This window comes from Phyllobates terribilis, unplaced genomic scaffold (assembly GCF_046119375.1).
Source record: "Phyllobates terribilis strain yellow unplaced genomic scaffold, ASM4611937v1 Scaffold_9__5_contigs__length_417890890, whole genome shotgun sequence".
Classification (NCBI taxonomy): Eukaryota; Metazoa; Chordata; class Amphibia; order Anura; family Dendrobatidae; genus Phyllobates; species Phyllobates terribilis.
In genome coordinates, this window is record NW_027362769.1 from 79,241,676 (window position 1) to 79,255,408 (window position 13,733).

Sequence of the window (13,733 nt, forward strand, 5' to 3'; positions counted from 1 at the left end):
GCATGTGTTTAAGTTCTGTGTTCATCCATCCTGGTTTCCTTAAATGCTTCCCATTCTTCCTACTTTTCGGGATTGTTAACGATTGTGCTTTGAGAATCTCATTTTTAAAAATTTCCCATCCTTCCTGGACATTTTTGTCCTTAAGGACATCCAGCCATTGGATCCCTCCTATTCTCTTTCTGAGTCTCTTAAAATCTGCCTTTCTAAAATCTAACCTTGAAGTTTGAGTCTTCACATGTCTTCCTCCTCTAGTTATCCAAAATTCTATAATAGCATGATCGCTGCCTCCTAGGGTCCCAGCCACCTTTACCTCCTCAACCATTTCCTCCCTGTTTATAAGGATTAGATCCAAAGTAGCAGATCCCCTTGTTTTCTCCCCTACCTTTTGGAAGATAAAGTTGTCAGCAAGAGAGGATAAGAATTGTACGGTATAAGAGGCAATCAGAGAGTGGCTAGAAGACCGGCCCAATGGTTCAACTTATAAAAGCAGAACCTTTTGGGATGTCAAAATATACAGTATATAGAGTGATCGTGGGGCCAACACAGTCATGTATGTAACTGGACAAGCTAATCATATTCAGCCTTCTTAAATATTATCTACTTCTGTAATATAATTTTTTTTTACCAAATTCTGAATGAATCACTGGCATTAAAAGAAACAAATCACAAAATATTGTACTTTGGTGGTTTATCCCCTACAGAAGCAGGCCATGCCGTTATTATTGGTTCTATAAGAAGTGGGGGGTTGCAAAACCATACTGTCACACAAGGTGAGGGAAGGAACAAGTGTACAACGATGTGGAGAGGGGGAAGGGAGCGCAACAACTAGGGAAAGGGGGAGTGGAGACCTCTAGGCAGATCTAATATCACACTCACTACCCTATCGTCCCTATATAGGTTCTGCACCTATCGCCAAGCAGGAAACCTAATCCTTGAATGTCCCTAGAACTAGGCCCTAGGTAGGGAGGGGGCGGGGTGAACACTAGTCAAGCCCCCTGCAACTAAAGACAACAAGATAAACAAACAAAGGGGATACACTTAGCTTAAGAAGACACCAGAGAGATAACACCAACTGTCCTCTAAGGGAAGTCCAAGAAGAAACTAGCCGACTAATAGTACTCCAGGCATGGACAGAGGAACATAGAACTATCACCAGCGACTCTCTGGAGACACAGAGTTTTTAACTACCAAGCAAGGGTGTGTCAATTAGCAGCAGAAGATAGAGGTCGATGCTGGGTCCTAAAGGGAGGAGGATATCACTACACTACAGAGATGAGAGGAACAGAAATGAGAGGATCAAGAAGGTGTCTGCAATGCAAAGCGCAGTGACCTTCTACAGCCGGATCCAGAGCGACTATCTGTCACACTTGATACACCTGTGACACATGCCTTCTCTAAGGACCTGTTCACACTGCATTTCTACACTGCGTTCGAGGGCTCATCACTATTTGTAGTATTGCCGACAAATCGCCGATAGGTGCATAGAATACAATGGCAAGAACAGAATTCTAATGAACTGCATTTGAATTTTTTCTATGAATGTTTGTTTAAACGGGCACAAAAACATAGCAGACTACATTTCTGTGCCCCGTCTAAACAAATGGACATGTTTATAAAAAAAAGAGGAGTTCATTAGAATGCCACAGCAGTCTAAGGCCCGGTCGGCAGTTTGTCTGAATTCCGTTTTTAGGGAGATTCAGACAGAACCCCTAGATGCACTGCAGAAATGGCTTGTGAATGGGATCTAACTAAATTTACGAATGCCCCTTGTCAATTCTACAATTAACTCAGTGGTGGCTCTCATTCTACTGCTGCTGGAACCATCAAATCAAGCTTCATTGCAGAGGGAAGGATGTCTGATATGGGTGAAGTGGAGTCCAGACCAAGAGATGGGTTAGAGGTTTTGGGTTGTAGAGATGCAGAACATTACAGGTTGCATCATAAATGTGGTCCTGTTTTGATTTGGCTTTGAGATCTTCTTGTTAAAAGTAGTAGGTGATATGATTTTACCTTGTGGAGACCATCAGTAGGCACTAGAAAATGTATTAGCCAAGCAAAATAGCTGGAAAAGGGTATGCAGATTAGCTTTTCTCCAGGAAGGATACTGTTTTGTCTCTCTGTGGCTTGGAAAGAAAGGGGCTGGAAGCAAGGGAAGCTGGATGGAAGCCCCACATGACCGGGATGGGCCACGACGGTGCAATTTTTGACATAAAGGATCAGGATTGGGTATTAGAGCAGAGGGGCGGGCAGTTGGTGGTGGGAGGGTGAGTATATGAAGAAAAAGTGTGGGAAATTAGTCAGTCCGGCAGGGAAGTTACAGGAGAAAGTTCACAAAAAAAAAAAAAAAATTTTAATAACCGCTCACCCATTGTTCTGGACACTGACCGGGCGTAATGGAGACTGTGGAATCTCTGTTTAGCAGACTGTGGGATGTGGCTTGATCCAGGCGTGGAGGGTGGCTGGAGGCACAGCTTGAAGGGTTGCTGCATGGCTCATCCGAGGAATCGGCGGCGGGGTCAGGAAGGAGGGCAAGGAGAACGCGGCCCCCCGAGAGGCTTTTGCCAGAGACTCCCACGTGCCGCAGACGCAGGCTGCGGAGCCCCTCATGGGACCCTGAGCCAGGTGAGCCCGGCGGCGGAACCCCCTGCCGCCGCGCCCGCCACTGCAGGAATCCGCCCAGCCGGCCTGTGGGCGCTTCCGTCAGCGGATCGCAAGCTGGGTCTGTATCGAGGGCCCCACCGGAAGTGCGGCCTGCTCCGGCGGCGCGCCGCAGTAATAGAGCCCGGGCCGCGTCACCAGTCCGGGGGCGTGGCTTTGCCGGAAGTTCGGTAAGCGTCACTTCCTGTGCCTGCGGCACGTGACCGGGCCGGACAGGAAATTGTGGGGCAGCGATGACGCTGGCCCCCGCAACCAGAGCCAGCAGCGGTTCAGGGCGGAGGATGGCCGTTAAAAAAAAAGGGGCCAGGAGGAGCAGCAGCACGGCAGGCACACCTGGCGATGTACCAGTCGGGGTGCCTGCCAGTCAAATCGACCGTGGAGGACAGTATGGCGTTTTTTCGGGCAGGCAGCAGCAGTTTGAAGACCTGTTGCCTGGCCCCAGACATCGGAGTCACGGTAGCAGAGTGGCGGACAGCAGCATGGAGCTGCCTGGCAGCCCCCCCCCCCCACAGATCAGCACGGACTGGGCTGGGGGGCCCGGGTCCAGAGGTCGTGCTGGATCATGGACGGCAGGAAGGATCTGTGCAGAAACGGGCAGTGGACGAGCTGCGGGGGCATCGGCACGTGCTCAGGTCCCCCCTGGGGACGAGTGGGCCTTGAGCAACAGCGAGAGGGAGGATCGGAATACGGACAGGATCAGGACGACCCAAGGAATCGGCAGGACTCAGGACGTACGGCTGGCAGGGACACAGCACCTGCGCAGCTCCGTGAGTATGCGTCTATGTATGGTTTGTCACCCACGGGGTTGGTAGCGGATGGGGTAGGGGATAGGCAGTTGGCAGGGCCCTGTGATGTAAATGTTAGGGGGAGGCGTGGTTCAGATGTTGTGGGGCTCAGGGATATTTTGGCAAACATGTCACAAATCCTGGCTAGTTTAGACGCTGGTGGAGCCAGTGAGGCAGGGTTATCTCCGATGAGGGCTTGGTTACCTGGTCGACCTGTGGCGTCGCAGGTGGGGAGTAAATCGGCAAGGGCGGCGGTGTGTACAGAGGGGGACCTTCGGGGGTAACGGTTTCTGAACAGACAGAAAAGGATAAAGCGGATGCCGTAAAACTGGGCACACTTAAAAAAAAAAAAAAAAAAAGAGGTTAAAGAAAAAATTTGGCGGGATGAATATGTAGAAATTTTTTCCCTACTTCCTCTGGAAAAGTTTAATTTGGACAAGGGAAAAAAGGACGACAGCAAAAAGAGGAGGTAGAAAAGCGTAGGTGGAGGTTCATTCTTCAGACGTTTGTTAATTGGTTGCAAGCTTTTGCAATAATGGCTAGTGTCATTGGGGAAAAAGCTCCGGATAATTGCTCAGGTTTATTTTGCTACCTGGATGCTATAGGGGAGGCTCATCGTACTTATGGGGGCCAGACATGGTTACGATACGACGAGCAATATCGGCAGAGGAAGGTAGTCCGCCCGGAGATTAGATGGGATCAAAGTAACATCGGGTTGTGGCTGAAATTTGTGGCTCCGGTGAGGTATGGGCAGTCCTTTTACGGGAGCAGCGGTAGTGGGAACCAATCGGCAGGACACGGGGGAAGTAGCCAGGGTGCACAAGGCACTAAGAAGGAAGCGGGATCTTGCTGGCAATTTAATGATGGCCAGTGTAGGTACGGGAACTCCTGCAAATTTAAACATGTGTGCTCCCATTGCAATGGTATTTCACACGGAGCATCTAAATGCTTTAAGAAGGGTAAGGGAAAAATGCCAATGGGTACCGGTCAAGGGGGTGACTCTGGTGAGGGTTCACGAGATGGCCCCCTTTCTAAGTAGGTATCCAGATCAGTTGAAGGCTAAGGTCATTTCAGATGGTTTTTGGAAGGTTTTAGAATTCCTCCTCCTGATCATGAGGTCCCCTTTTCTGTTAAAAATTTGATGTCGGCTTCCCTTCATCCGGAAGTGGTTAGCTTGAAACTGGCAAAGGAGGTTGGAATTGGGCAGGATGGCTGGTCCGTTTCAGGATTTACCTAGCAGCAAGTTGATTGTTTGACCGTTGGGGGTCGTGCCCAAAAAAGAGGCTAATAAGTTTTGTTTGATTCAGCATTTGTCATACCCTAAGGGGTTTTTCGGTGAATGATGGCATTGCTCAGGAATTATGTTCGGTGGAGTATTCATCATTCGATGCGGCGGTGGGATGGGTACGGAGATATGGGCCAGGATCGTTGCTAGCTAAAACTGATATTGAGTCGGCTTTTAGATTGCTGCCAGTACATCCCGATAGCATCCCATTGTTAGGTTGTTTTTGGAAAGGGGAATACTACGTGGACAGGTGTTTGCCAATGGGCTGCGCAATTACATATTCCCTGTTTGAAACGTTTAGTACCTTTTTGGAATGGGTGGTGAGGGACCTGGCATCATTTCAGTCGGTCATTCATTATTTGGATGACTTTTTGTTTATAGGCCCTCCGCAATCGTTGTAGTGTAGGACTTTGTTAGGAACTATGGTGTGGGTAGCGGAGCATTTTGGCATACCTTTGGCAAAAAAGAAAAAATAAATAAATAAATAAACAGAGGGACCTTGCACCTTGTTAAGTTTTTTTGGGCATCCTAATTGATACGGAGAGGATGGAGTGTCGGTTACCTGATGATAAATTGAGTTTGCTCAAGCAGGAAGTCGATAGAGTCAGGAGGTTGCGTAAGGTGACGCTGAAGGAGCTACAATCCCTGTTAGGTCGTTTGAATTTCGCATGCAGCATTATGCCAATGGGCAGGTTATTTTGTCGCGGCTTGGCAAGGGCGACAGCAGGAGTGCGCGCGCCCCATCATTTCATTCGTTTAAATAAGGATCACAAGGAGGATTTAAAGGTTTGGAGAATGTTTTTGGAAAATTATAATGGCAGGTCGTTAATTCAGCACGAGTTTTTGAGCAGTCGTGATTGTGAGATTTTTTACAGATGCTGCAGGAGGTGCTGGTTATGGGGCCTATTGGAGGGGACGTTGGAGTGTTTGGGTATGGCCGAGTGGGTGGAAGGAGAGGGGGCTTGCAAGGAACCTGGCGTTTTTGGAATTGTTTCCTATTGTAGTGGCGGTTTCAATTTGGGGAGAGGGTTTTGCGAACAGAAGGATACGTTTTCATTGCAATAACATGGGAGTAGTGTTTGTCATCAACAGCTTGTCGGCCTTGTCTCCTTCAGTGATTAGGCTGCTGAGGGAACTTGTTCTTTGTTGTCTTAATTTGAATGCTTGGATTACGGCAGTCCATGTTCCAGGTGTGCAAAATTCCATCGCAGATGCCTTGTTTCGTTTTCAGTGGGATCGGCAGAGGACGTGGGACAGGAATGTCCTTCGCATTTGTGGCAGCTGGTTATGGAGGAGTGGGACGGTTAATACGAGAGTCCATTACGAGGCAGACCTGGTCCTCATACGAGGCATCGTGGCGAGTATGGAAAAGTTGGATAATGCAGTGGGGTTTGGTGGAGAATGTCGGTGATAGGGAGATGGCGGAGTTCTTTCTTGTAGGCAGGGCAGTGGAGATTGGATGGTCTGTTTCAAAAGTGGGGATAAGAGATGTTACAAAGTCCTTTTTTAGTGTAGCAAGCACTCGGGGGCTTTAGGAGAGGAGATAAGGTGCTGGATAAAAGAAGACCGGTGACTTTTAACATCTTGGAACATTTGGGCTTAGTGTTAGACGAAACTTGTTGTTCAGTTGTGAAGCTACATTGTTTAGGTTAGCCTTTTTGTTAGCGTTTTTTGGTGCGCTCAGATTGGGTGAATTCGTGGCACCAAGCAGACTGGCAATTTTGGTCTGGGCGAGTGGGTTCCTTATTATGTCATGAAAATGGGGATTTTTTGTCACGTTTTCAATTCATAGCAGTATTTAAGAAAGGAGTGCGGGAGTTGGGCCTTCGCCCGGAGGTGTACGGGTCACATTCTTTTAGAATTGGCGCGGCGTCAGAAGCCAATGGCTTGGGCTTAGGCAAGGAAGTGATAAAGCGGATAGGGAGGTGGAGTTCTGATTGTTATTTGTCCTTTGTGTGGCATTAGGTACGGGGGGCTTAGGTTGTTTTCATCTTGTTAAGTATTGAATACATTGTGGTTGTTTGTTGTAGATGGTGTCCCATTGTTAGCGTGGATTCTGGGACATTCCTTTGTCCACTGGGGGGTGATGCGAGCGGACGGGAGGCCAGACAGTGGGCAGTTGGCTTTTTAGGAGAGAGCAAGTTGTGGTTCGGTGGCTCGTCTTCAGAGGCATGGTATGGAGAAGGATGCTGCCTGAATTTCATAAGGCAGCTCGTTTGGTTCGGACGCGGGATATTTTGGTGGTGCATATGGGGGGGGGTGACTTGGGGGCTTTCCCGATCAGGGAATTGATGAGGGACATTCGATGTAATTTTTAAGGTTATGGACATCCTTTCCTGAGGTGTTGACGGTCTGGTCTGACATTGTGCCAAGAAAAAAGTGGAGGGAGGCTAGATCTTTGAAGGGGATTAATAGGGCGAGAGTGAGGTTAAATAGAGCCATATCAGCCTTTGTGTCAAGGAACGGGGGAGTAAGCGTTCAACATTTTGAACTCGAGGCGGGAGTTGGAAATTTTTGGGCAAAGGATGGTGTACATTTGAATGACATTGGTACCGATTTGTGGGCATTGGCTATACAGGAGGGGATTGAGAGGGCTTTGTCGGCTTTTGGGGCACTCACGAGCCTGAGGTGGTCAGGGCTGTTCGTTGGTGGCGGGGGGTGGGGTTCTTTGAGTTGGCACAGAAGTGTTGGTGGGAATAATTTGGTTAAAATTACAGCCAATTGGTTAATTGAGCGGGGTGATCTGGCATTTTTGTTTTTGGGCTCTGGACGGGGTTTTACCCTGGGAGCTTTTGGTGCCCTTGAGCTGGTGATGGACGGCTGAGGGTAATATGGTGGTTCGAGTTCGGTTTAATTTATGCCAGATCTAATTTTTAACTCCAAGAACCCTCCCTTCTTATTTATTTATAACACTGTTAATATGTTAATGTTGTTTGCTAATAAAATGGCCGCTGTGGCCAAATTTATCCAAAGAAATTACAGGTGCAGTGTTTTATTTGTGGGAAAAGGTGAGTGCTGGAAAATGCGAGGAACAGGTTAAACGGTGGAACCCGGGTTGGCCGTACACGGTCAAGAAAGGGGCTGGAAGCAAGGGAAGCTGGATGGAAGCCCCACATGAGCGGGATGGGCCACGAGGGTGCAATTTTTGAGATAACAGATCAGGATTGGGTATTAGAGCAGAGGGGCGGGCAGTTGGTGGTGGGAGGGTGAGTATATCAAGAAAAAGTGCGGGAAATTAGTCAGTCCGCAGGGAAGTTACAGGAGAAAGTTCCCACCCACCCACCCCTTTTTTCTGGTCACATCTGTTCAAGTATAAGTGGGAAGTGGCGGGGGTATGGTGGAAGACGTTAAGGAGTAAGATGGACATATGTCTATTATAATTGTTTAAAAAAAAAAAAATGTGAATAAAAAATAAAGAATAAGGAGGTAGGGTGTTTGTCGCAGTGGCTTGGCGGGGGGTGGGGTTCTTGGAGTTGGCACAGAAGTGTCGGTGGGAATAATTTGGTTAAAATTACAGCCAATTGGTTAATTGAGCGGGGTGATCTGGCATTTTGTTTTTGGGCTCTGGACGGGGTTTTACCCTGGGAGCTTTTGGTGCCCTTGAGCTGGTGATGGACAGCTGAGGGTAATATGGTGGTTCGAGTTCGGTTTAATTTATGCCAGATCTAATTTTTAACTCCAAGAACCCTCCCTTCTTATTTATTTATAACACTGTTAATATGTTAATGTTGTTTGTTAATAAAATGGCCGCTGTGGCCAAATTTATCCAAAGAAATTACAGGTGCAGTGTTTTATTTGTGGGAAAAGGTGAGTGCTGGAAAATGGGAGGAACAGGTTAAACGGTGGAACCCGGGTTGGCCGTACACGGTCATGGAGGTACAAGTAGCTACCCTATAAACCAGTGTCTGAACCTTTAAAAAGCCCTGTTACATGACATGACGTAGGATATTAAGTCAAATCAGAGTCTTCTCCAAAATTTAAAAGACAACCATGCACAGGCAGCTGTTTCAGCCCGTTGTCAGATAAGGGTCTTTTGATGGTGGTATATGGTTCCTGTTCCTCCTGGAGACTGCCAACTGGTGTAGGAAAACTTATAGGCCAAGCAATGAACAAAGTGAAATAATATGCAGGTTAGCTCTCCTCCAAGAGATGAAGGGGCATCCTTCTTCCCACCCTCATGAAACAGCTATCTGCAAATGAATGGCTTCTCTTTTTTGGCTAAGTATTCTAAATCATGTGGAAAGGATTCATAAAGGGAACTGGTAAAGATAATTTTATTAATCAAACTAGTGGTATATCTGCATAGATAGTAGAACAGCAATAAAAATGTTACTTCATTGCTCAGAAATCAAGTTCTGAAGCATCAGCATGCCCCCAAAGTATTGCCAGGCTAATCTGCATGGGGCATCAAAGCTTTATTTCTCAGCGCTGGCGCATACTACAAAACAGATAGCATTTTTATTGTTGTTTAGCATCGCAGGCAATGTTGTTTTCCCTACCTGAATTCACTTTGCTTGTTATCAATTAATAAAGAAGATTTTATTACCAGGTGAGAGCCGTCATTTCACTTCCATTTTTTTGGACTTAGTGCAAAGTAGTAAGGTTGAGCACCACCTCTCACAACAGTAGATGTTCACCTGTGTGGGCTACACCTGGATATAGAGTCGTGTGCTCAAGGGAGGAAGATGGTATTTTATATTTGGTAGTGCCAAGTAATTCCTTTTTTCTTTTATACACCACTAGTTTGTTCAGTAAAACTGCCCTGATACGTTCCCTTTAAAGCGAACCGGTCACCAGGTTTTCCCAATATAAAGTACATCCACCACCTTAGAATCATAGAATCATAGAATGTTAGAGTTGGAGGAGACCTCCAGGGTCATCATGCAGGATTGCAAGATTCACTAAACCATCTCAGGCAGATGTCTGTCCAGCCTCTGAAGACTTCCATTGAAGGAGAACCCACAACCTCTCGTGGCTGCCTGTTACACTCATTGATCACCCTCACTGTCAAAAAGTTTTTTCTAACATCGAATCTGTATCTTCTCCCCTTCAGTTTCATTCCATTGCTTTTTGTGCTTCAAATGAGAATAAGGATGATCCCTCTACACTGTAACATCCCTTCAAATATTTGTAGACAGCTATTAAGTCTCCTCTTAGCCTTTTTTTTGCAAACTGAACATTCCCAGATCCTATAACCTTTCCTCGTAGGACATAGTTTGCAGTCTGCTCACCATTCTGGTCGCTCTTCTCTGAACTTGCTTCAGTTTTTCGCTGTCTTTTTTAAAATGTGGTGCCCAGAATTGGACACAGTATTCCAGATGAGGTCTGACCAAGGAGTAGTAGAGGGGGATAATTACTTCACGTGATCTAGACTGTATGCTTCTGTTAATTCCCAGAACTGTGTTAAGGCCTCTTTTACAGCATTCTAGTAAGCTGTAAGTCTCCAATCTCCTCTTCATAGCACAAAAAAGACCTTTTATTAAACACCCATATGGTGTGGACCGATCGGCGTTGCTGTTCTTGATACGGTGCCTCCTCTCTCATCACAATCACCGTCCTCCTGCTTGCTTCATGTGGATGACGCATCTTACGTAATCCACAGTGTCCCCATCGTGCTCCTGCGCAAGCGCACCTCTCTCTGCCCTGCTGATGGCAGAGTAAAGTACTGTAATGTACATGTGACGGCTTTACTTTCCGAGTCATCAGCACTCTTTAGCCTTTACCGGCACATGCGTATTACAGTACTTTGCTTTGCCCTTGGCAGGGCAGACAGAAGTGCGCTTGCGCAGAAGCACGATGAGGACACTGTATAGATGACGTAGAACATGTCATCCACATGAGGTAGGGAAGGAGGATGGCAATTGTGGGTAGAGAGCAGGCGCCGTATCAAGACCAGAGACGTCCATGGGTCCGGACTGCACAGTGGGTGGGTATAATTAAAGGTATTTTTTGTGCTATGCATAGGGGACTGGGGAAATACATACAGCATACCAGAATGCTGTAGAAGAGGCCTTAAAGGTGGTGACCATACTTTATATTGGGAAAACCTGGTGACTTATAGGGTAGCAGCAGAGAGCCAGCTTCCTTTTTCCTGGAAGTTAGACGACATCCACCTTATAATGCACCAGGTAAGAATATGATTATTAGTTTATGCACTTTCTTAACCATCATGCATTGGTCCTTAGCTCAAAATTTGGTTTGCAAATATATGTACAATCTCGCAGTGAAAGCTCCTTTCAAAATGACCCATGAAGAATGAAGCCGGCAAAGCAACTGTATTTTACCGGAGATAATGCCTGGTTATTTTTAGCAGAACAGTGGCACAAGTGCAGGAGTAGTTAGGAAACCGACTCAAGGGAATCTCCCTGGCGATCTGGAGGAGAAACTAAAAGCTATAATCTTGATGGATAGTGGTATAATTAAGCAGTAATGTCAGTGGGATTGAATACAGGACCTGCATAATGGCTTCTCACTGTAAGATAAATGCAAGCCTAAATCTAACGTGTTTATGGAAAATAAGCTGTGTCTAGAGATCATCAAAATGCTTTATTTTCTCAGCTTTCAAAAAAAAAAATCCCAAGTCCTCCAAGAATGACTTCTACCACCGCTATTGTTTGCTCTGTTGCTAAGTGACTAAACTTTTATCAAATATTTATCGGGTGCTGCCCACAGCTCGGTGGGAGGTTTCGGCATTTAATTAGAGGTCTACGTTTCAGATGGAAAATTGAGATTTTTTAGCTCCGTAGAAGACGTCTTTACTGGGTAGTAAAATGCATATTTAGACCCTAATGAGAGACGTAAAGAAAATGCAGAAAACGGATTCAAGTCTTTTAAGCACTACAGGGGCAGGGGGCTATTTGCCTTGCATGTGAAGTAGAACACAGCTGTGTGAACAGCGTGCTGCTTATTCATATTCAACCCATGCAGGTACCTTGGTTCATTCATGTAACTTCAAACACTGCCACCGACCATCAATTTTACATGAAATGTCGGATACTGAACCTTTATGTACTAGTTGTCCTTGTCTGCGCCAGGAATCTTGATATCTTCAGCTTATGATCCCAGAATAAACCTGGTGCTATTTTCAAGTATCACATCTACCTAAAGGTCCTCTAACTTTTTTCTAAAAGAGATTATTTAATAGTTTTTTACTTACTATATTGTGAAGATTCGGAGCTTGGCAGATTGGCCCTCAAAATGAAGTTACTAAAGCTGTTCAGGAAAGATGGCAGACTGTGAGGACCCTCATTGTTGTACCAGACCTGGACACCAAGAGAAACGGTCATGAGTAATGAGTAGCAAATAAATCCAGAAATGAGCGGGGAATATAATTATATACTCCAAAATCTAATAACAAAGCTTAACCACAAAAATATAGCAATCCAGCTACTTGAGATGTCTAGTCAGTGCCTGGTTTAAAATAAATATACAGAAATTAAAGGGGACCTTCCACTGGATATTTGAAATTTAAGCTGGGTAGCTCCTTCAATTGTCACGGCTCCACTGATTTTGGAACAGTTTTTCTTTTTTTCTGTTCCCCCTCCATTCCAATGTTATGCCCCCTGTAATAATGGTGAAAATTATCCTTTCAACCACCTGGCCGCATACACAGAACTTCTCCCACAGAGAAGTTCTGTGCTACATGCCCCACCTGCTTGAAAAGACAATTTGCAACTTAATTAATAGGGGGCATCCACATACAAAGGGAAAAAGATCAAACCTCCACTATACCTTAAATTTGGCTTTGTGTAATACATAATGATACAGTCTGCTCTCCTCAATGCTGAGTGATTCCACAGCAGACCTGAGTGGGATCAACAGCTAGCAGTCAGTGTGGGGGGAGCGGCAGTACAACAGAGTTGCCAGCACTACACTTCCTTTGACAATGCACATGTTTATTTGGTCCCACCAATAAAGCTCATTTGAATTTGAGAGGAGAGCCACTAGTAGTCTTTCCCAACACTGACTGCCAGTGATGAGAGCTGAAATCTGTCAGTTAATCACACTTAGGTCTGCTGTGCTCCAGCATGTCATCACTCTACAGTGAGGAGAGCAGACTGTTTGACAAAGCATTACTCACACTGACTCTGTTCTATACTGTTGTGGGGGCGTGCTCTTTCTCCAGTGCGTTGCTGCCTGCTTATGATCGGTTATTGCCCGAAATAGGAAGAAGTACACACCCCCAGTGAAATCTATCTGGTAATGACCTCTTGGACTTTAAAAAATTAACTATTTAGGTGCCGAATACTTTGAGCGCTAATATCTCTGCAACGGAGAAGCAAAATAATAATAATAAAAAAAAATATTCTGCTCTGCAAAATATATTACATTGTGTGTCCTATTCACCATTAAAATATTGGTGAAAGGTCCTCTCTAAGGCTATGTGCCCACGATGCAACAATGCTCTGGATTTTTCCTGAGCGTTTCCGCATCTCCCTGGCAGAAAAAACGCATGCGGATTGTACATGCGTTTTCCTGCCAGGGACATGCGGATGTGAAGTGTTCTTCACTTGCATTTCTGCATGCGGGTTGTCAAGCGCTTTCCAAGCGATTTTAGCATCACTTGGAAAGTACTTGACAACTTGGTCACACTATATAAATCCATGCAAATGTCATGGATTTATATACTGTGACCTTAAAGAATGGTAAAAAAAAAAAAAAAAAAATCTATACTTACCTTCTGATGGCCCCCGGAGTCTTGCTTCGCTCCGTCCTGGCTTGCCGGCAGCTCGCGGTACACTACACTGAAGGACCTGCCGTCACATGACTATAACATCAGCGCAGGTCCTTCAGTCCACCGCGATCTGCCGACAAGCACACCGGGGGCCATCAGAAGGTAAATATAATATTTATTTTTGTATTTTATTCTTTTTTTTACAGGTTCTATGGTACCTGGGTCCGGAGGAGAGTCTCCTCCTCTCCAGACCCGGGTACCATCCGCACATTGAACGCATGGATTCCGCATGTACAGATGCAGTGATGCGTAATCCAAGTGATTCAATGCA

The 13,733-nt window shown here is 45.9% G+C and overlaps 1 protein-coding gene across 1 annotated transcript in view; it reads right to left on the reverse strand.

Moving 5' to 3' along the window:
- Nucleotides 1-13,733, reverse strand: part of ABCA12 (ATP binding cassette subfamily A member 12) — a 313,653-nt gene that overhangs the window by 76,089 nt on the left and 223,831 nt on the right. The window contains exon 43 of the mRNA XM_073646632.1: nucleotides 11,885-11,990. Within this exon, the coding sequence (XP_073502733.1) occupies nucleotides 11,885-11,990 (106 nt within the window). The remainder of the gene's footprint in view (nucleotides 1-11,884; nucleotides 11,991-13,733) is intronic.